Source organism: Phyllostomus hastatus, unplaced genomic scaffold (genome assembly GCF_019186645.2).
Source record: "Phyllostomus hastatus isolate PE091 unplaced genomic scaffold, TTU_PhHast_1.1 phas_scaffold_46, whole genome shotgun sequence".
Classification (NCBI taxonomy): domain Eukaryota; kingdom Metazoa; phylum Chordata; class Mammalia; order Chiroptera; family Phyllostomidae; genus Phyllostomus; species Phyllostomus hastatus.
In genome coordinates this window covers 21288981-21312863 of record NW_025334032.1, presented here as the reverse complement: position 1 = coordinate 21312863, position 23883 = coordinate 21288981, and the positions used below count along the sequence as shown (strand labels likewise).

At 38.9% G+C, this 23883-nt stretch overlaps 1 protein-coding gene across 2 annotated transcripts; it reads left to right on the top strand.

Annotated features, from left to right (window-relative positions):
• The first annotated feature begins 56 nt into the window (after window positions 1-56).
• On the top strand, window positions 57-22873 carry AP3M2 (adaptor related protein complex 3 subunit mu 2). 2 transcript variants are annotated; one of them, XM_045821180.1, is made up of 9 exons: window positions 57-104; window positions 1772-2116; window positions 5584-5755; window positions 9430-9567; window positions 15791-15876; window positions 16574-16707; window positions 18018-18225; window positions 18494-18638; window positions 20603-22873. In XM_045821180.1, exons 2-9 carry the CDS (start codon window positions 1844-1846, stop codon window positions 20701-20703), a joined length of 1257 nt encoding a protein of 418 aa, XP_045677136.1. In that variant the 5' UTR covers window positions 57-104; window positions 1772-1843; the 3' UTR covers window positions 20704-22873. The 2 variants fall into 2 exon arrangements, with proteins under 2 accessions (XP_045677136.1, XP_045677137.1); XM_045821181.1 differs by lacking the exon at window positions 57-104 and adding an exon at window positions 500-628.
• Window positions 22874-23883: the final 1010 nt, after the last annotated feature.

The window sequence follows — 23883 nt, the reverse complement described above, 5'->3', positions numbered from 1 at the left end:
GAGCGTGCGGCTACCAGCAAGAGATGGGGGTGGGGCGGGGTGGGGTGGGGAGGCGGGGCTTGTCCGCACTGTGGAAAGGTGGGCACTGCGAAGAGCAAGGCCGGGTGAGGAGGTCTAGCGACCTGGGTCTGGGAGGGGGATGGCGCGCTCTCGCTGTCGACCGGGGTGGGGGTGGGGGTGGGGGTGGGGCGCGCGGGTTGAACGGGGGCGCGCGCGGGTAAGGTTACGAGAAACCCGCAGACTTAACCTCCGCGCTGCGGGAAACGGTGGGGAAAGGTTAGGGATCGAGCACCGGGCTGCCGAGGTGGCCCTCTTGGGGCGGATGGCTGAGGGAGGAGAGGATACTGTTGCTATGGCAACGCACGTGTGCAAACTGGTGACTCTTCACCTCCCAAACGTGCACGCACCTTAAATCCGCCCCCTTGTCCACCTTGGCGTCAAACGTTGTCGATCACCTACGGCTCACTGGCGGCTGGGCTGGGACCAGCGCAAAAATAACCCACTTCGGCAGCCGTCTCTCCCTCATCCACATCCTAGCTAGTCTCAGCTTCCCCTCCCTCCGCCTGTCTTGTCCACCCGCAGAGGGATTAAGCTCGCGCTGGGGCACTTGGTACGACAGGCCTTTGCGGTATGTATAAAACCTCCTGGGCCAGTTCGCAGAATGGACACAGTTGGGGTACAGTGCGGCTGCCTCATTCTGGAAACTGATACCATAGAGATGCTGTCGCCTGAGGAATCAGGGTTATTCCCCAGAGGGATTTTTTTTCTTTTTATTGATTCTAGAGAAAGGGGAATGGAGGGAGAAAGAGAGGGAGAGAAACATAGTTCTATTGCCTCTTGCATGCTAACCGACTGGGGACCAAACCCGCAACCCAGATGTGTGCCCTCACTGAGGATTGAACCTCTGTCCAGGGCCAGAGGGATTTTTCTTTTTTAAGGCATCCCACGCAGAACCTTGTGCATAACATATTTAGAGAATGGGAATTGACTCAATGACTGAAGATCACAATGACAGCTTTCCATTCCATGGACCAGCACTGTCCAATAGAAATATAATGCAAGCCACATACTATTTACTAATTTTACATTTTCAACTAACCAAATTAAAAAAGGTTAAATAAATTTTAATGTATTTTATTTAACCCAATGTATCTAAAATATCAATATTAGTATCAAAATTAATTTAATTTATCAATATTTAATTATTGGTAAGAGATCTTAAAATCTCATTTTCATACAAATCCTTCACAGTCTGGCATGTATCTCACACTTACAGAACATCTCAGTGTAGACCAGCCACATTTTAAGTGCTCACTGTCCATGGTTGGCTAATGGTTACCATATGAGACTGCACAACTATATATATATGTGTGAGTTGTGACCAAATATATGAGTCTCATTAAAATTCTTTGAAGCCCTCTTTATGTAAGAGAGCACTGTGCAGTGAGGTAACAAAAAACATGAAACATGTTATTTTTCTCAAGGAGCTTAAAGTCCAGTTGAGAAAAATGCACATCCACAAATTAAGTTGAATTTTAAATAGACATGATTCAGGCACTAGTACAGATAACAGGGCAGTATGTGATTGATTGGCAAATAAGATAGCTGATAATTATCCTTAGGAATTCAAAGGAGGGGTAATTCAATCTCATGTGATAAAGGAAGGCTTGAGTCTATTCTTGAAGGATGGATAAACTTGGATCGGTGGAAAAAGATGGGGAAGGTGTTTTGGTTCAATTGAACTGATTGTAACTTCTTTTGTTTTGTTTAGGGTTGAAAATTTGCTGGGTCCTGAGGTGTTCAGACTAAAAAAGACTTTCCTCTTCTATTGGCAATCTCCACCATGATTCATAGCCTTTTCTTGATCAACTCCTCAGGAGATATTTTCCTGGAGAAACATTGGAAAAGCGTGGTCAGCCGTTCTGTTTGTGATTACTTTTTTGAGGCACAAGAGAGAGCTACTGAGGCAGAGAACGTACCACCAGTTATCCCTACCCCTCACCACTATCTCTTAAGTGTATACCGGCACAAGATCTTCTTTGTGGCTGTAATCCAGACGGAGGTCCCGCCTCTATTTGTCATTGAGTTCCTTCACCGAGTAGTGGACACATTTCAGGTGCGTGAATGTGACAAGGTTCATACATGTAAATGATAAAGTATCTCTCTTATTCCATCTCCACTGTATTTAGTCCAATTAAGAAACGTTTTTAAAAAATTGAAACTCTGACCTTGCTCACTTCCTCCTCATCTGATAAGATTCTTGATTCTACTTATTGAATTGGCTGCATCTAGCATGATAAATTGAGTACTTTTGAACCTGTTGCATGAGAAAGCCACCCTACTCTGTATGATTGTGTACGGTCATTTTAGTTCTGGAGGTTGGAATTGTCTTACATTTTGTTCACAAATCAGAGGACTTTAGTTTTTGGAGGTTTTTTAAAATAGTGGACTTGATGCTAACCATTGTTAATTACATGCTTTAAGTTGCTTCAAAAAGTGATGAGTGTATAAAGATATATGTATCTATATCTATATCTATATATCTATATCTATATATAAGCTAAGTAAGGCTTGTTTTCACTCTCCCTGGCAAGGGTAATTTGTGAACATGTACTTCATTATGGGTTTAGGGTGCTTATTCACAGCATAGAAGCTCCTTGTTGCAAACTTGATATTGAAAAATCTTCTGTACCCAAAAGAATTTAAGCAACACACTTTACAAGATAGTTTTCTTTGTGAGTTTTCCCTTCAGGAATAGATTTGAAGATCTTGGGGAGTGGGATGTCAGCACCATTTATAGCACAGATTTTGAGCGTTGCCCAGACTCTAGTTTTAGACAGTGGAATCCTCTCTTAAACGACTTGCTCAACTTCTAACTGTTGTGGTATTTGTGTAACTCAGATGATAAATGAGAAGCAGAGGCGCTTTGGTTCAACTTCGATGTCATGTGAAGTCTGGAATTAGTCACATGAATATAGAAATTGTAGAACTGAACAAGAAGAGAAGGAGCACCCAAATGTTATGATAAATAATGAAGAATAAGTCAAAGAGTTCTTTCATTTGCACTTATATCTAAATCACATGTCTGAAACAGCTTTCATTCCAAAGGAATTATATTTTATAATTTTCCCACAGATACTTTCTGGTAGTGTTATTCTGGGATTCCAGTTTTCATGTGGTACGTGGTTCCTTCACACAGTGAAAACCTGAGAGTTATGAAGCCCAGTGTGTGGAGGAATTGTAAGTGAAAGAACCTAGTAGTTAGGAACTTAAACCGCTCTGACTGGGCCCTGTTATGATTTCCACATGTGATTCTTTACTCCATCCTAAAATTAACAGTCCCATTGATGAAACTTAATGTCAGCTGCATATTGCCATGCTGATCTTATGTAACTAATTATAAGACAGGAAATGAGAAACGTTGTTCAATCTAGTTGAAACCACAGAATAATTTGAGAAAATAGTGAAGTTGCTGGTTTAGAAGTTTGGAACTTCAGAACTTGTCATTTTTGATGCATTTGTTAAAAGTCAATGGATAGGCTGGCATAGCTCAGTGGATTGAGCGCAGGCTGCGAACCAGTGTCTCAGGTTCCATTCCCAGCCAGGCCACATACCTGGGTTGCAGGCCACGGCCCCCAGCAACCATACACTGATGTTTCTCTCTCTCTCTTTCTCCCTCCCTTCCCTCTCTAAAAATAAATAAACAAAATCTTAAAAAAAAAGTCAATGGATATGTCCTGGTTTGGGTATCTTTCTGATATATGTTCTTTCTGGCTGTATTATATTTCTAGGACTAGAATATAACAGAAGAGTTTCAGCTATAGAATTGCAGGCACTTTTGCTCTAGCAGTTCGTCATATTTACAAGTCTCCTTTCCAACTGCCGAGTTCACATTCTGCCTGATTTATAAAATCTAGTGATATGTTTTATTTATCTTTCAAAATAAAATCACTCTAGGGAAGGAAATGTGTAACTTTTTTGCCCTTCTTGATTTTAAAAAAGAAATCATTTTGTTTTAGAAACATATTTCTAAGTGCTCTTGGATATTGGAATGGCTTCAATAATTGACATTATATGATGTAATTAAATCACATCTGGAGTCTGTCATCAATTTTGAATATCACAATATGAGGAGAATACAGGAAAACTGGAGCATATTCAAAGAAATGGCAAGAGGGTAAAACGACCTAGAAACCATACCATGGCACGAACAGTGGAAAGATCAAACAGGAAGTTTGGCCCTAAGTAGAAATACTGAAGCCCTGGCTGCTGTGGCTCAGTGGCTGGAGCATTATCTCATAAACTGAAAGGTTGTGGGTTTGATCCTGGTCAGGGCACATGCCAAGATTGTGGATTCAGTCCTTGGTCCGAGCTCATACCAGGGGCAACTGATTGATATTTTTCTCTCTCACTGATGCTTCTCTCTTTCTCCCGCTGTCCCTTCCTTTCTCTCTACAAGCAATGAGAAAATGACCTCAGGCGAGGATAAAAAAAATTTGAGAAAAATATATTGAAATGAAATCCTGTAGTTGTCTTCAAATAGCTGTGGGACTAGTCTATAAACTTGTTCTATTAGGAAGATCTAGGAAACAAATGTTAGTTTAGCAAGAGAACTTTCTAATACTCAAAGCTGTCCATGAATAGAATGGGCCTTCTCAAAAAGGAGTCAGTTTCCCTTCAGTGGATGAATTCAAGAAGGTCATGTAACCATCTCAGAGGTCTAGGACAAGACATGATTGGCATTGCTCAAAGTGTGCACCAAATGACCACAGATATTTTTTTTCTAAATCATTTTAGCATCGTGCATTGCATTCTACATAGTGCTTTATAGTTTAAAAAACACTTTCACATGTTATCATTTAATCAATCATGCTGAGTTCTTACAGCATCCCCGTGTGTCCAATGGTATTATCCTGATTATACTGTTAAAGAAATCAAGACCCAAATTAGTTAGCATGACTTAATCTAGTAATCTAGTAAGTGACCATTGTAACCCAGGTCTTGATTTGGAATCCAGTGCTTTTTCCACAGCCCGGATAATTTAGTACCTAAGTTTAGCCTTTGGTAATAAAAGGACAAAGCATTCTTAGAATCATAGCATCTTAGAGTAGGGATGATACAAACTGATTTTCTAGTGTGCTTGCTCATATCCCTCATTTTATTTTATTTCCCTCTGAATTCTTATTTGCTGCATGAATGTTAAGCAGTAGCACACAGTAACAGATTAAGAAGATTTTCACTTCCAAATTCATATCAAGTATTATAGTTTCAAATTCTTGTTCATAAGCATATATAGTAGTTTAGATTCAGTTTTGTATTCTATATATTTTATGTAGTTGAAGAAACCAACCCAAAGAGGCTAAATGACTTACTCTAGTTTATAAAAGAAGTTAGTAATGATACTGGTACTACAAGTGTTCTTTTTAAGAGAACGATGGTTATGCCTCATTCCCTTGTTGTAGAAGAATATCCTAAACATTGAGTAAATACACACAGGCAGAACTAGATCCTTATTCTCTGGGAACATTCTCTCACTTAATGACAGTCTCTGAGTGATAAATGTATACACTGTCTTTTCATCAGGATTATTTTGGAGTCTGTTCAGAGCCCGTGATCAAAGACAACGTGGTTGTGGTTTATGAGGTTTTGGAAGAGATGCTTGATAATGGGTTTCCATTAGCTACCGAGTCAAACATCCTCAAAGAACTGATAAAGCCTCCTACCATTCTTCGAACGGTTGTCAACACCATAACAGGTATGGACAAAGGGCAAACCCACAGAAAGCTGCTGTCATCATGGGTGTGGCTTAGTCTGGTCCCTGCATTGTTTAGAATGCTTATCTTTGGGGATCTCAAGTGTCCAGGTGCTTTAATTTTGCTCCTTACAGTCTTGAAGTATGACCTGAGAGAAATTTTAATTACGTAGAAAATACCCTGATTTCAAAGACAGAATGAAGTAAAACAATTGAAAAACAATTTTTTTCTGATTTCAGAAGAAACACATGATTATTGTAGAAATGTTGGAAATACAGAAGAGCACAAAGAACATGAAATTAATTCTTAATCCCATCACACTTTTAACATACTTGTGTATATATTTTTATCTTTTCTAGATAGATAGATGGATAGAATTTTTTAACTACTCTTGTACATAGATTAAAACTTACCTTTTATCAATATTTTGTGAATACTATTTCGTTATGATAACTATCCTTCTACATAATTTTTAGTGACTACAATTTCCTGCCATATGGAATAGACCCTAAATTATTTACTCAGTCTCTGTTTATGTTTCTGATTTTTTGTTCTTTTAAATAACAAGAAATCACCCTGGCTGGTATAGCTCAGTGGATTGAGCACAGGCTGCAAACCAAAGCATTGCAGGGAGACTCCCAGTCAGGGCACATGCCTGGGTTGCGGGCCATGACCCCTAGCAACCGCACATTGATGTTTCTCTCTCTCTCTCTTTCTGCCTCCCTTCCCTCTCTAAAAATAAATAAATAAAATCTTTTAAAAAATAACAAGAAATCAGCATTCTTATACTTAAATCTTTGTGCACATCTAGGATGGTTTCATTTCAGTGCTAGAAATAGAAGGGCTGGGCCAAAGTGTGTGCACATTTTATGGACTTGCATGCATTATGCCAACTTGCCTTCCAGAAAAGTTACACCAGTTTATACTTTCAGTAGCAATTTCTATGTACCCTGGCCAACCCTATCATCATCATCATCATTATTATTAATTTTAAAAACCTTGGATATTTGATAGTTTAGTGATATCTTGTAATTTATACTCATTTTTATATTACTAAGGATGTAAAAGCTGTTCAAGTGTTTGACTGTTTTTCCTCTATAGTGAATTACTTTTTTGTGTCCTTTGCCCATTTTTTTTATGTTGAAATGCTTTTCTTTTTTACTCTAATTTAAAATAATTCTTTAAGGATATTAAACTACCACATACAGGGTCTAGCACAAATAATACTCCTTTTTTATTACAAAAACATAACAATATCACACTCTGTAATTCTGTAACATAACAATATCACACTCAAGCACACCATATGACATTTTAGGTGGAATGTTCAAATTGCTTTCCATCTCATGCGAGACATTCATATACCCTACTAACCACACTCAAGCAGGCCTTACTTCTGTTGGACCCTGCAATTGGAAATGTACATGTTGGTTTGTGGGAGTTCTTTATATATTTTGAATATTCTGTTACAGGTATTTTCTCACAATCTGTCTTGTCATTGACATTTTACATGGCATTGTTTGTATAGCCACATTTAAAAATTTTTGATTTAATGAAGTTAATCATGCTTCATTAAGGTTTTACCTTTTGGATCTTGCTAAGTATATAAATAGGGTCTATAAGGAATTTGACAAACCAATTGAAAAATACATTTTAAAAGGAGTAAATATGCACAGTAGCCAGGATGATTTTGAAAAAGAATTACATAGCCCTGGCTGGCGTAGCTCAGTGGATTGAGCGCGGGCTGGGAACCAAAGTGTCCCAGGTTCGATTCCCAGCCAGGGTACATGCCTGGGTTGCAGGCCATAAACCCCATCAACCGCACATTGATGTTTCTCTCTCTCTCTCTCTATCTCCATCCCTTCCCTCTCTAAAAATAAATAAATAAAATCTTAAAAAAAAAAAAGAATTACAAAAGGGTTGGAAGGATTTCCCTGTCAAATAGTATCAAGATATACTAAGTTCATATGGTACATGAGACAAAAATTCATAGAATAGATTTGAGTTGTAAAAACCAAGACAGTTTTGAAAATAAACATTAAAAGAAGAACAAGAGAGTGTGTCCTATCAGGTACAAGATATATCATGAAGTTTTGATAATTTTAAAAATATAGTATTGGCCCAGTAATAGGCAAATATGATTGGCATAAAATAGAAAGTCCAGAAACAGATCCTTGTATTTATAGAAATTTGGTATATATAGATGTAGTCATATATCAAATCAGTGGGTCAGGGGCCATTTGTTAAATATATTGTACTAGGGGAATCAGCTTTGATATAGAAAAAAAATGAAGTCTCTCTGCTTATTCTATACATGAAATAAGTTCCAGCTAGATATAAACACAAACTCTGTAACTGTTAGAAGAAAACATAAGAATGTCTTTTTTTTTTGCCTCCCCTCACCCATACTAAGAGAATGTCTTTTTGATCTTGGACAAAGGGAAAGTCTTTTTTAAAAAGTGTATTTTCTTCTAATTCTTTTACAGTTTTATTTTTGGATTGAATTACTTAATCTATTTGGAAATTATCTTGGTAATCAATATAAAGTAAGGCTCTATGTTTATTTCTCCAAATTATCAGTCACTTTTCCTAGCACTATTCCTTGAATAATTTATCTTTTCCCCTTTGCTTTCAAATGATATTTTTATCTTGTACTTAAATCATTGTGGATTCTTGGTCTTTTTTTTTAGGCTTTCCTGCCTTATTGTCATGCTTATTTAATTATTATAGCATGATGACATGCTTTAATATATAGCACACTTTTTAAGAAAATATTTGATGGGTTTTTCAATATTTTGAGCTCATTTTAAACCTTAAAAAGCTTTATTAGCACCTGATCATTTATGAATATTATTAAGTCATTTTCCAGAATCGAACTTAAATCTAGAAAAAAGGTATCTGAGAACCATTTTGAAAAGCTGAAATGTTTTGGAAACATGATGAATATGTGTGTGTTTAATGTTTATTTTCTTTAGATTAAAAAGATCCAGGTTACAGGAGAAGGAAATTTTGAATTAGTTATAATATTTCATAATTTGAGTATAGAGCCTTTGAATTAAAAATATTTTTGATGCTTGTGAGGGAAAAACAAGTTGAGGAATTTATTTATAACTCCTAGAGATTGGAGAAGATGTAATTTGCATTCTTTTTCTAAGTTTCAGTATCAGTATGAGAGAGATTATGTTGATGTATACATTTTAATATATCAACATATGCCATATGTATTATGCTATAATACATATAGCATAAATGTACTTAAGAATCTACTTCAAACCAGAATACTGTTTTTACCCATGAAATTTTTATATCAATATGTAGATTACCATCTCTGCTGAAAGCCAATACATTATTTAAGCTGCAAGCTATTGTGGAATTTGAGAGACCAAGTTCAAGTTACTTTCAAAACCAAAATATGATATCTGTTTCTCAGGTAACTATTTTAACCTTTATTCTGCTTGAGAAGGCAGACCAGATGGCGACAAGTTTTTAAAGTAGGCTAGGATGCCCATATAGAACTTGGGAAAACTCCTGTCTGTTTTTTTGAAAAATTCTTTAATTGACTAAATGAATAGTGGAAGCATAGAAACATCTAGGGAAGTATTCTATGATTATGAGATAATTGATCATATCCAGTTATCAAATTGGAAATAAATTGCAGTAATATTCATTATCTCAGGAAGTACCAATGTGGGTGACCAGCTTCCCACTGGGCAGCTGTCAGTGGTGCCATGGCGACGCACTGGGGTGAAATACACCAATAATGAGGCCTATTTTGATGTGATTGAAGAGATTGATGCCATCATTGATAAATCAGGTAGGTGCTTTTAACCTGTTTTCTGAACTATGAAAATAGAAGCCCCTTTCATGCAATGCTTGCTATTAGCAGAATTATCCCCCAATTCAAAATCATTCATTTTAACTTAGTTCCTACTTTGTGTCAAGCACTGTGCTAGGTACTAGAAATGGACTTAAATGTAATGATGCAGGTGACATGATCATATATGTAGAAATCCCTAAAGATTCAACAAAAAACTCTTAGAACTAATACATTCAATAAAGTTATAGTATAAACAATCAACATACAAGAACCAGTGGCATTTCTATATGCAAACAACAAACTATCCTAAAAGGGAATTAAGAAAATAGTTCCATTTATGATAGCAATGAAAATAATAAAATATTTAGGAATAAGAAATAAACTTAACCAAAGAGAGGTGAAAGATTTGTGCATTGAAAATTATAAAACATTGATGAGGAAAATTAAAGAAGATGCAGATAGATGGAGAGTCACCTATATTCATGGATTGAAAGAATTAATATTGTTATAATGTCGATAATACCCAAAGTGTTATACAGATTCAGTGCTATCCCCATCAAAATCCCAATGGCATTCTTGGTAGAAATAGGGAAAAAAATTCATACGGAACCAAAAGAGACCCCAAGTAGCCAAAGCAGCCTTGAGCAGGAAGAATCAAGCTGGGAACTTCATACTTCCTGATTTCAAAATATATTATAAAACTACATTAATTAAGATAGTATGGATTTGAAATAGATATAGAGACACATGAAGCAAAATATAGAGCTCAAAAATAAAACCACACATTTATAATCAACTGATCTTCAACAAGAGTGTCATGCATATACAATGGAGGAAGGATAGTCTCTTCATTAAATGTGTTGGGGAAGCTGAATGTCCACATACAGGCCAATCACATTGAACTCTTACCTCACCATATACAAAAATCAATGCAAAATGGATTAAAGATGTAAGCATAGGACACGAAATCATAAAACTACTAGAAGAAAAGATAGGGAGAAAGCTTTTTGATATGTCTGGGCAATGATTTTTTTTAGATATGACACCGAAAGCAAAGGCAACAAATGCAAAAATAGACAAATGGGATTGCATCAAACTGAAAAGCTGCACAACAAAGAAACAATCCATAGAGTGAAAAGGCAACCTATACATGGGAGAAAATACTTGTAAACGATGCATCTGAAGAGGGATTAATATCTAAAACATAAGGAATTCTGCAACTGTAGCAAAACAACACCAAAAACGAACAACCTGATTAAAAAGTCAGCACAGGACATGACTAGACATTTTTCAGAAGATATGAAAATGGCCAGAGGGTATATGAAAATGTGCTCAACAATTACTAACCATCAGGGAAATGCAAATAAAAGCTATGAGGTATTGCATCGTACCAGTTAGAATGGCCATTATAATAAGACAAAAGATAAGTGTTGAAAGGATGTGGAGGAAAAGGAACCCTTGTACACTGTTGGTGGGAGTGTAAATTGGCACAACCATCATGGAAAACAGTATGGAGGTTACTCAAAATCTTAAAAATAGAACTACCGTATGATCCAGCAATCCCACTTCTGGTTATATCCAAAGAAAGTGAAATAAATACCTTGAAGAGGTGTCTGCCTTTCCATGTTCATTGCAGCATTATTCACAGTAGCCAAGATTTGGAGACAACCTGAATGTCTGTTGACAGACGAATGGGTAAAGAAAAGGTGAGCTAGATCTGCACGCACAGTGGAAGATTATTCAATCGTAAAAAAGGAGGGACATCTTGCCATTTTAACAACATGGGTGAACCTGGAGGGCATTACACTTAACTGAGATAAACCAGATACAGAAAGACAAGTACTCCATGACCTCACTTACGGGAGCAGAGAGAGCAGAAGGGTGGTTAGCAGGGGTTAGGAGGAGGGGCAAGTGAGGAGGTGTCGGCAAAAGCGTGCAGAGTTCCAGTTATGCGAGGTGAGTGAGTTCTGGAGACTTAATGTACAGCAGTGACTACAGTTGCATTGTTAAAGGATTCCCCTCACCCCATCTAGTTAAATGAACACACCCTCACTTCACATATGTTTTATATACTTGAAATCTGCAGAGAGGGGAGATTGTTAGTGCTCTCACCACACATACACACACACACACACACGCACGCACACAAATAACTGAGGTGATGGATATGTTAACTGGCTTGATTTTGGCGATCATTTTACAATTTATGTATATCAAAACGTCAAGTTGTACAGCTTAAATATATACAATTTTTATTAGTTAATTATACCTCAGTAGAGCTGAAAAAGGCAATAAAAACATGACAATGCAGACCCATGCTTGTCTCATACATATTTACTTTATTTTTCATTTACTTTTTTCCGAAGTACTTTATTTTTCAAATTACATTTTATTGGTTATGCTATTAAAGTTGTTCTGATTTTCTCCCCTTTGCCCCACCTCTACCCAGCACCCCTCACTCCCTCAGGCAATCCCCCGACTTTTGTTCATGTCCGTGGTCATGCATACAAGTTCTTAGGCTACTCTATTTCCTACACTGTACCTTACATTCTCATGGCTACTCTGTAACTACCTATTTGTACTTCTTAATCCCTTTATTTCTTCACACACTTCCCCCACAACCTCCTCCCATCTGGCAACCATCAAAACACTCTCTGTATCCATGATTCTGTCTCTGTTTTTGTTTGTGTAGCTTGCTTTTTAGAGTCAATTGTTCATAGATTTGTATTTTTGCTATTTTATTCATAGCTTTTTTATCTTTTTATTAAGTCCCTTTAACATTTCATATAATAATGCTTTGGTGATGAACTCCTTTAGTTTTTGCTTATCTGGGAAGCACTTTATCTGCTCTTTCATTCTAAATGATAGCTTTGCTGAGTAGAGCAATCTTGACTGTAGGTCCCTGCTTTTTATGACTTTAAATATTTCTTTCCAGTTCCTTGTTGCCTGCACAGTTAACCAATGCCACCTCAGTACATTTAATAAAATTTTTTTAAAAAGATGAGATAGACAAACTCTCTAAGAGAAAAGTAAGCCCAGTAACTAAGTCCCTGAATACCTATAATATTCCTATTCTGAATAATATAGGAAAACAACAATTATTTGCAAATAATGAAGAGAGGTATGTCATTCAGAGGGACAGTTGGTCATTATGGGGCTGTCACTCAACATGGTGGTGGGGATCTCATCTTCCCCATGACGAGTCTTCAGAGATTCTTGTCAGTAAATGTGGGTGAGTGGCAGCTGGCTTTTGGTTCAGTGATGGTATTTTCAGCATTTTTTGACTAATAATTTCTGAGTTTTGCCACTAAATTTTTATGAAACCCTAAATGTGTTCTGAATTGTGTTCCATATATAAACTTCTGGACCTCTTTATGAAATACCTTTGTTGTAGCTTCTGCTGTTGTTGATGATGATTATAATGTCATTTTGTTGTTGACAGTGAGGTTATACAAATAAAGGAGAAAAGAGGGGTTACAAAGAGAAAGAGAAAGAGAAAGAAACACAGTCCATAACTACGGAAGCTTGCTGAAAGTCTAGTGGGGGAGAGAAAGGTTAAAAGGTGGACAATAAGAGAGGTATCCCACTCACACAGAACAAAATCTAAAGAGGTAAATTATTGGGAACCACTCTGCCTGGTTTCAGAAACTGTAACCCCCCATGGCTAAGGCTGAGTGAGAGACCTTGAGACCCTGAGCCACTAAGGAGACAAAGCTTATCCCCCTGGCAGGAGCACCACCTCTGCCTACTTTACTTCAACCAGCCTGGCCCCCAGTGCATGACTGCTTAGCCAATGATGGGTAAGATTCCTCAAGGGAGGGATGACCTAAGACAGGCATGGTCATGAGGGGGCCCTAAAGGAAGGACTTGGGACTTTAGAGAAAGGGGGTGATGGACCCTCACCTTTTGGCTTTGACATAGCCTGAGTCTACATTCTGTCTGCAAGAAATCTCCTAATCTCTTGGCTGCCTTACTTCTCCTGCCTAGCTTAAGCATGAAACAATGCTGGAGGTGGGTGCATCCCTGTGCTAAAAAGAGCAGGTTCCCCTGGGCAATCAGGCCTAAGAAAGAATACATAAAATCCTGTGAAACCTGCTTTGCTAATACTCTCAATTTAAATGATAAGAGTCCAAGCATGAAATGAGTTTGTTTCCCCAAAGTTTTATGGCCCTTTGGCTATCTGACCCTGGCTCAAAATAGCCCTCAGAGTTCTTTGAATGTTATCTGTTTGATCACTACTACCCAATAGTGATTGATGAGCTTTCCATATACACCCTATATTCCTATGCAAATTAAAGCCAATAAAAGCCTGTCAAGGCAAGGATCTGGGCACTGTCCCCTTGAGAGAGTGGCTGCTCCATCCCTTTTCCTCCATAGGACTCAGTAGTCTGCATGAATTTGTCTCGTCTCAGCCACAACACCACAGACACTGCTTGTCAGTGTCTGAGTCAGTGAATGTTTATGCTTTATCGGTGGAATGAGTTGAAGTTATTAAAATGTTCGTGTATTTTGGAGCTAAGAATGTGCAAACACTTAAAGATAAGTAAAATATTGTTGGGAAATAAAGTAGTTTAGTATGACTGGATTGAGAAGCACAAAAAAAGAAAAGTAAGTGTTGAGGCTTTAAAACTAGGCATAGCAGTTTTTCATATTAGTCCAAAGCTGAAAATATCCCAAATATCCATTAGTCATAGAAAGGTTAAATAGATTTTGATATGATCCAACAATGGAATACTATACAATAATGAAAAAGAATAACTACTCATACAGCCAACAACATGAATGAATCTCACAGTGTTGGGCAAGAAACTTGGATGTGTAAGGTTATGTACATTTACATGAAGCTTGAAGACAGGTGCAACTTCATCTAAGTTAATAGAAGTCAGAATTTTAAGGACTTGGACTAATTAGGTTGGGCAAGAGGAACACAGTAGAATGCTGAAAAGGTTTCACATCTTGATGTGGGTGATATTTGCATGGGCATATACATATTTAAAAATTCATTGAGCTGTACATTTAATATTTTCACATTTTACTGTAAGTTTTGCCTCCATTAAAAAAAAATAACCAAAAGAACAACTAGATGGCTAGATCATGAAAAGACTTGTATGCCTTTTTAAGGAGGGTTATTTGGAGCAATTAAAAAATTTTAAGTTGGGGTGTAACTTGAACAGATTTGTAGTTTAAAACTATCAGTCCAGCCACAGTGTGAAGAAGGGCTTGAAATGGGGTAAGACAGAAGGTGGGGAAAACAGGAAGCTGTTACTTAAGTCACAAAATATAGATGTCCTCAACGGTAGTGAGGGTGGAGGGGAACAAACAGATGAGTTAAAAGGTAGGAGTCATATGAAAGAGAAGAAATGATCATTGATTGGCTATGTGCAATGAACAATTAGAGGTGGTCGAGGATATTCTGGCTGAGCAACAGGATGGACGGTATCATCGTGAAGATATGGAAAATAGAAAGAGCAGGTCCAGGAATGAAAATAATGAATTCACTGTCATGTGTAAAGTTTGAAGTGCCTCTAAGACATCTAAGTGGAGCTGTCCAATTGGCTGAACTGGAAAAAAAGATTAGGAAATAATTAGCCATCAGTGAAAATTGAAGCCTGGAGCAGTAGGTGAAATAACCCAAGGGGAGCATGTTGAGTGAAAGAGAAGTTCGGAACTGGAAAGTCAGAGACATTTAAAGGATGTGAAAAGAAATCAGTCTGCAGAAGGCACTGAGGGAGACAGGTAGAAAACTGGGAGAGAGGACGATTTGGAAAAGGAAGAAGGGGGTCAACAACGACAAATGCTGCAGAGGGATCCCATGAGATAAAGGCCAAAAGTGTCCACTCAGTATAGCAGCAAAGCTCATTGGTGGCCTTAGGGAAAGCAGTTTCTGATAAGGAATTTTCTGAACCATTGGTTAAGATGATCATATTCTGTGTGATTCTGGTACTAGATTGAAAACTCCTTTAGGATAATTATCTCATTATTTTTTATTCCCATTACTTCTTCTAAGTATCTCATACTTGATACATAGATGATAAATGTTTGGAAGGATGGACAATGTTGCATAGATGGATTGGATGGATAGAAAGAAGGAAAGAAGGAAGAGAATGAGGGAGGGATAGAGGAAGAGATGGAAGGAGGGCGGGAAGAAGGAAATGAGTTGGGAAGAACAGAGGGGAGTTCAGTAACCTCCTACATTCCTTTTGTCTTGCTCCGGTCTCAGGTTCCACCATTACCGCTGAGATCCAGGGCGTGATTGATGCCTGTGTCAAGCTGACTGGAATGCCAGACCTTACGCTGTCCTTCATGGTAAAAGCCTGGACCACAGTTTTAGTTCTTGGGAGGGGAAATTAAATGCTTTTGGAAAGACAGAGTTGTGAGAATGAAATGGAACAAAAAGGTATAATTAAGGCCTTGGCTGGTGTGGCTCAGTGGATTGAACACCGGCCTGTGAAGGTCTCCAGTTCGATTCCCATGCCTGGGGAGGTTCCTGGTGGGGGGTGTGCTAGAGGCAATTGGTCCATGTTTCTCATCTAGATGTTTCTCTCCCTCTCTTTCTCCCTCCCTTTCTTTCTCTCTAAAACTAAATAAATAAAATCATGCCCTGGCTGGTTTGGCTCAGTGGGTTGAGTTCTAACCTGTGAACCAAAAGATTCTCAGTCAGGGCACATCCTTGGGTTGTGGGCCAGGTCCCCAGTTGGGGATGTGTGAGAGGCAACCAGGTGATGTTTCTCTCCTTCTCTCCTTCCCTTCTGTCTCTGAAAACAAATAAGTAATCTTTAAAATAAATAAATAAATAAATAAATGAATAAATAAATAAAATCTTTTAAAAAAAAGATGATTAAAGATATACACACAGCTGTGTCAGGCTTGACTTTTCTATAAGTAACTACAGAATTTGTGTGTGTGTGTATGTGTTTTAGTAAAAACAACATCTAAATTGCTCCTGAAAGAAAGATGGCTATTTAACTACTACTTTTTGCTTTTCCTTGCCTGGGAACTATAGAACCCCAGGTTGCTGGATGATGTCAGCTTCCATCCTTGTGTTCGTTTCAAGCGCTGGGAGTCGGAGCGTATCCTCTCCTTCATCCCTCCTGATGGAAACTTTCGCCTGCTCTCGTACCATGTCAGTGCCCAGAAGTAAGCAGCCCTTATAATTAAGAATGAAATGTGCGTGTGTGTGTGCGTGCACACACATGCATGCATGTGTGTGAGTCATATCCATAGTGATAGAGCTCTGGCTCTGGAGTTACCTGGGTTCAAATTCCAGCCTCTACACTTACTAATCAGGTAAACTTGGCCGAGTTGCTTACTCTTTCAGGGTCTGTTTTCTTATCTGTAAGTTGAAAATAATAAAAGTACCTTGTTACAAGTGTTAAATAAGAGAATCTAAATAGTGCTTATCACAAAGTCGGTGCTCATGAAGTTTGCTGCTGTTATTTTTGTTGTCACTACTATATGTCTAAATAAGAACATTGTTTTTTCCTCAAATTGGAATCTGAGTACACCTGTATTCAACCCCCCAACCCAAAAGAAGCATTAAATTATGCAATGAAAACCATGAAATGCAGCAGTTTTTCGTCTTGGACATTCTCTGCAATGTGAGTCTAAGGGTTTTTAGCAGCAGGAGGTGTACAGTAGAAGGCGTGTGGACTGAAGAGAGCTACGAGACCTCAGAGCCACCACTACCCTTCTGTGTGATTTGGAACAAATGGTTTATAAAACTATCTGAGTACTTGAGAGCAAAGGCTCTGGAATCAGACTGCCTAGATTTAATTCACACTTTCAGTATTTATGATATGTGACCTTGGGCAAGTTTCTTAATGAGGTTAAGCATATCAGTATTCATCTGTGAAATCAGGACAATAGCAGTACCTACTTCATACTTATTGGAAGATTAAATGAGGTAACAGAGATAAAGCATTTAGCATGGTGGCACTCAGGGAGTGCTTAGTATATGTTAGGAACTGTTACTATTCTCTGACTTCTCTGTTTCCTCTTCTGTCAAGTCACCCTACTTCACAGGGTTTTTGTAATGACCACACAAGGTCAGGTAAAATGTCTCTCTCAAGAAATTAATAAATGTGCATGATGTATGAATATGACTCTCCCAAGTACAAAGAATTATCAGTTACATGTCACAAAATAAAACAGAAATATATGATGACTCCTAATTTTTTGTTTATAATGCCTTTCTCAGAGTAGGCTTTAATTTTGTGGATATTATTCAAAGAGTCATTAGGACAGTTAGTTTGCTTACTAGACAGCATCTTAGCTTTACAAAAAGAAACAAATAAAAGATTATTAGGGGCTTTTACCTGGGCTTAATTTTTAAGATGAGTAAGGAAGTAGACAAGGGAGGGAAAGTTGCCAGCAGGGCAGACAAGGAGGAAAGGGTGCCATTTGGGCAGCACATTAATGAAATGGGCTTTTGTCTATCTCTTTTCCAGCCTGGTGGCAATTCCAGTGTATGTCAAACACAGCATCAGTTTCCGGGACAGTAGTTCACTTGGACGCTTTGAAATAACAGTGGGACCTAAGCAGACTATGGGGAAGACCATCGAGGGAGTGATTGTCACCAGCCAGATGCCCAAAGGGGTCCTGAATATGAGCCTCACTCCATCTCAGGGCACACACACGTTTGACCCAGTGACCAAGGTAGGAGAATAAGCAGGAGGTTTTGAATTGCTGATCTCGTATAGAAGTAACCCTGCTGGAGCTCTCCACATAGACTTTATACCTTGTTGAAAGGGGTGATTATTCAAAGGGACCTTGTTTTTCTCTTGAGACAATTTAGGGTAACAAATAGGGTTCTCTGTTGGGAAACACCCTAGAGGCAGGCTATAATATGCAAACCGATGGCCTGAAGTTAGAGCTCAATAGCTGCGCATGAAAGGTTCTGCTGTAACTGTTTCTTTCTTTGAAGATGCTGTCTTGGGATGTAGGAAAAATAAATCCCCAAAAGCTACCAAGTTTGAAGGGGACCATGAGTCTTCAGGCTGGAGCTTCCAAGCCAGATGAGAACCCCACAATTAACCTGCAGTTTAAGATCCAGCAGCTGGCCATTTCTGGTGAGTACCTACAGCAGAGGTACCTTTGAAGGGAACAGAAGTGACTCCCTGCTTATCAAGTTTGGTTTCATGGCCTGACATGCAATCTTCAGTGAAATCCTTTCCAACACATTTCTGGGGAAAGTTTACAGTCCTTGCTTTAAAGTTGGCTTCAGGGACCTGAATAAAAGTCTAAGACACAGATGAGAAGGCAGAAGTGTTCCCCGGCAGTTGTTGAGTCTCCTAGGCTTGTCGCTTTGGGGTTTCCTAGGTCTTCAGTGTGGAAATGCTTCTGCTCTCTCAGCTGGTGACTAAAAAGAATCATTTCCCCTCTTTTCCCTCAATTTCAGGACACTTTCACATGTGTTTTTATTATCATGTAGAACCCTTGGGCCTACACAAGTTGGTTTGCTGTAGTCTACACCTACCTCAGGATGATAGCAATAATAATAGTTACCACTTACTGGGTATTTACTGTGTACTGGGCACTGTTTTAAGCTCCTTTCATCTCTTATTGAATCCTTTGAACAATTCTGTAAGATAGAAAGGAGATTATGTGAAGTTCCTATTTTTCTTTACCAACAGGCCTTGTCTAAAGTACGTGATTAGAATTCACTTAAATTATAAACTCTTTTCATCTTAAAATATTTAATAAGCTTCAAATTTTATGTGGTATAATATTTTTTAGCTTAGTATAGTGAGAAGAGGTAGAAAACATTCATTTATTAATTAATTATTTTCCATTATTCATTCACTTGACTATAATTTATTTCATTAATAATTTCTTGATTTGGCATGATTATTAATTCATATACTCAGTACAATAAGTAGAGAAAAACATACAGTGGTCTTTTCCTTTACCCTCATTTCAGTCTGTGTATAACTTTCTGATGCGGACACCAGCCACCAGTGTCTGAGCCGTTATGGATGAGATAAGACAAATTCACGTGGACTACCGAGTCCTGTGGAGGAAAAGGGTCAGTGCAGCCACTCTTTCAAGGGGAGAGTGGCCAGACCCTTGCCTTGACAGGCTTTTATTGGCTTAATTTGCATAGGAATACAGAGCATATATGGAAAGCTCATCAATCATTGTTGAGCAGTAGTGATCAAACAGATAACATTCAAAGAACTCTGAGGGCCTATTTTGAGTGAGGGTCAAATAGCTAAAGGGCCATAAAACTTTGGGAAAACAAACTCATTTCATGCTTGGACCCTTATCATTTAAATTGAGGGTATTAGCAAAGCAGGTTTCACAGGATTTTATGTATTCTTTCTTAGACCTGATTGCCCAGGGGAACCTGCCCTTTCTAGCACAGGGCTGCACCCACTTCCAGCATTGTTTCAGACTTAAGTCAGGCAAGGAAAGTAAGGCAGCCAAGAGATTAGGAGATTTCTTGCAGACAGAATGTGGACTCGGGTTATGTCAAAGCCAAAAGGTGAGGGTCCATCACCCCCTTTCTCCATAGCCCCAAGTTTTTCCCTGAGGGCCCCCTCATGACCATGTCTGTCTTAGGTCGTCCCTCCCTTGAGGAATCTTACCTGTCACTGGCTAAGCGGTCATGCACTGGGGGCCAGGCAGGTTGAAGTAAAGTAGGCAGAGGTGGTGCTCCTGCCAGGGGGATAAGCTTTGTCTCCTTAGTGGCTTAGGGTCTCAAGGTGTCTCACTCAGCCTTAGCTATGGGGAGTTACAGCTTCTGAAACCAGGCAGGGTGGTTCCTAACAACTTTTTGCCCTTTCCACTTAGAAATAGGTCTTCTAATAGGATAGCTTTTGGTTGCAGAAATTGTTTTATCATCAGTGTATATATTAACAATGAAGAATCTATCAGTTTCATGTAATTGATGTAGTAAATGAAACTTTTTCCGGTTCATTGCTACTACTATCTTTATCCCACTGATCTCTTTGAATGGAAATGAATTTGAACAACTATGCTACCCGCTTCCATGAATTTTGTTTATGTCATGTTCTTTCTTCCTTCCTCCCAGGACTCAAAGTGAACCGTCTGGACATGTATGGAGAGAAGTACAAACCCTTTAAGGGCATAAAATACATGACCAAAGCTGGAAAGTTCCAAGTTCGAACCTGAAAGGAGAGTTTTGTGAAGGAAACAGCCACGAACACTTTTTCCTTTCTTACTTGTCTAAAAGTAAAAAAAATATCAGCCTGTCTCCTAGGTCAGTCTCCTTCTGGACCCACCCACTCCCTTTTTTCCTTAGCCTTCAGTGCCTGGAACTAATCAAGGGAGAAAAGGGTCACCAGGGAGGATGGGACAGAACTGAAACTCGGTCAGCACCAACTCAGTTCTCAACAAGGAGCTATGTGATGGAGGCCAGAGATACCTGATACCATATTTAACTATTTTTAACATGGTCACCCTAGGAAAACACTAGCACTTGTTACTTGTTTGGCTTTATTATCTAAAGCCAATGAAAGGCTTCTTTGTTATTTTTTAAGGTGGGTAGGTAGGTAAGATAGAAGGAAGAAGGAAGGAAGGAAGGGAGGGAGGAAAAAAGGAAGGGAAAAAGAAGGAAAGAAGAAAGGAGGAAAGAAAGGTAGTTAGCTTGGAAGAAAATGAATGTTAGTCAGGCAAAGGCCAGCTACAGATCTGATCTAGGAGGGGAAGAAAGTGGAAACAGTGTTAAAGAAGTTTGAGGACCCAAGGTGAAAGTGGCAAGGAAAGCAAATCCCACATGGAGAAGGGTTGGGAAGAATATAGCTGAGTTTGTTTATTTCTGATCCCTCTACTTTCATATATCAAAAAAAAAATTGTACTTCTAGAAATGAACTGGAAACTTCTAAATTCAAGCCCACTGTTGATATGGAAACCCCCAGTAGAATCCGATTTTCCCTTGAAGGCCGTGACTATCTGACCAGTTTCAGATACTATCGGCTGTTTGCCTTTAGGACTTGGTCTGTCATCTTCAGTGAGAAGGTGACTTGCCCTTTTCCCGGTGGTGGCTGCCAGGAACTCCTCTTTCCCTAACCCAGAACACTTCTACTCACTTTACAGAATTCACCAGCCTTTTCCTGTTACCTGAGGAGTTTCAGGAAAGCCAGTCCAGGGCAGCTGTATTTTGTATGTCATAGTATTGGAGTGTAGACGGCCAGCTCATTCCTCACGAAGGTGTAGCCCACCTGTAACCCAGTGATTCCTTATTTTCCTTGGTCAGTGCTGTGCTGCTCCGGGGGTCCAAGCCACCCTGTTTGAGACTCTTCCATCCATAACCAGAAGTAAACAGAATGTTTACCATTGAGGGTGTGGTTGGTTCATTCTTGAAGCTGCTCAGTAAAATTATGTCCTCAGTCTTTTTTTCCTCTATAATGTATTTATTAACAATAGATATCTAACAGTCCATTTTTCTTTTTAAGACCATCCCCCCTGCACAAGTCTCCCAAATATTTGAATGAATCTTTGAATGATGTTGTAGGAAGATGAGCCGTGTTAATAATGCGTAACCCAATTTCAGAAACATGGCAACTGGAGGATTACCTCAGGCTTTCCCAGTGCGTGATTTTTATTCTAGTTTAGTGGGTCTGCTACCCATTTACACATTTATATAAAAGACAGGTTTTTAAAAGTTGTAGCTTAAGTAGTGATAGTGTGCTCTACTTCATGCATGGAGAAAAATGAAAACCTATAGTCTCCAAACCCTATGATCTTTCTCCAAAGCCTTATTTCCAAAACACTTAAGTGATTTGTTTTTTCTAGTTTTAACTTCCTACTTGCTGGACTTGTTTTTGCTGCAGAGTCATGTTGCTTCTTGGTTTTCCTCTGGGATACACTGTTTTTCAGATTCCATCACTCCAGAATTGGTCGTGATTACTGCACCCCATCTACACACCTACTGTGGTAGGGAAACATCTCTGCCTGCGGGTTGTACAATACTTAGCATTACTTCTCCCTAGGGCTCTGGAGGATTTTAAACTTTTGCAGAAAACAACCAAGTCTGTCCCTGAATATTTTTAGTGTTTTGAGTCCAGCTGTTTTAGTTCCTCCAGGGTAACTCATCCTAATCTCAGGCAGAGAAGTTAAGGAGGAAAAAACGTGTCTAGGGCTATGGGACCTGCAGGCCTTAGCACAGAAGTAACGATCACAGCGCCTGCGTAGCAGACCTGTGCAGCACAGTGGAGCCACATTGCTACCACCCGCCACGTGTTAGTGTAACAGTGCAGGGTGTCTGGATTGAGCTGTGGAGTTGCATGTGTTTAACATGTGCAGAAGCATCTTCTCTGTTTAAAGTCTTAATAAAGTTGAGTTTTACCAGTCCTCCGTGTGCTAAGTGTTTTGTTATTAGGGCTAACAATGATGCTGTGCCACATGTGCCTCTGCAGAAGCAGTAGGAAATAATTCAGGAGCACCTTACTGTTGTGCTTTTCAGCCAACAGACCTAAAGCCATACATATAGTTTGCTTCCCGTATATGCCCTGACCGGGGATTGAACCTGCAAACTTTTGGTGCATGGGACAACGCTTCAACCAACTGAGCTACCCAGAGAGGGCCGTATATACAACATTTTTAAGCTTGTGAGAACAAAGGTCCAGATCAAATTATTTTTCCCTAGTGTGTGAAAGACAAAACCATTAAAGCTGCTGATGTCTATTCTACTGCTTTCTCCATTCTGTTGATCTTTATTGATTAATTCAGACATGAAACAGGGCTTCAAGGTCCTAAACGTCTTAATCGTAGTAGAGATTCCTTGGAAGTTAAGAAAGACATTGGGAGTTTTGATCCAGTGTAGACGCTGGTGGTTATCTCATAGCTGTACTCATTTCCTTCTGTAAGTCCCTCACGGCCCATACAGGGATTTTAATACTTCTTTCTGTCCACTTACCATGGTATTTAATTTCCATTCTAGCTATCTTAATCATTAATATCTCTTCCCTTGGCCTGGCTCTTTGCTTAGCTTTGGGGTGTGACCAGGTATATTTTATACTTGTACTTTGCTTTCTGACCAGCAGATGGTGACTTAGTGTCAGCAATGAGATTCATTTCTTGTTAGAATTTTGAAAGGGTAATTGAATATGAAACTAAAAATTTCCCAAGGATTTTTTTTTATAGGATCCCAAGTACTGGAAATTGTGTGAGTCTTTGGCTTTCTAGGTAAACCTGGAACCAAGCGTTTCTGACACTTTGATAGCCAGCCTTAAGGGTGGGGCCCTAGGAGGACAGCAGTTTCAATCATCTGAGATCCTCAAGTCTTTACCCATTTAGACTAATTACACGCGATTACCTGAGAGTCTGTCTTGTTCTTCCAGTCTATTAGCA

What these genes read in the sequence shown, in the direction of transcription:
- AP3M2 (XM_045821180.1), top strand. Translation starts at nt 1,844, where the DNA reads ATGATTCATAGCCTTTTCTTGATCAACTCCTCAGGAGATATTTTCCTG. An exon ending in GAGTAGTGGACACATTTCAG is followed by an intron (nt 2,117 to 5,583) that starts GTGCGTGAATGT and finishes TCTTTTCATCAG; the next exon opens with GATTATTTTGGAGTCTGTTC. An exon ending in CCAGCAGCTGGCCATTTCTG is followed by an intron (nt 18,639 to 20,602) that starts GTGAGTACCTAC and finishes CCTTCCTCCCAG; the next exon opens with GACTCAAAGTGAACCGTCTG.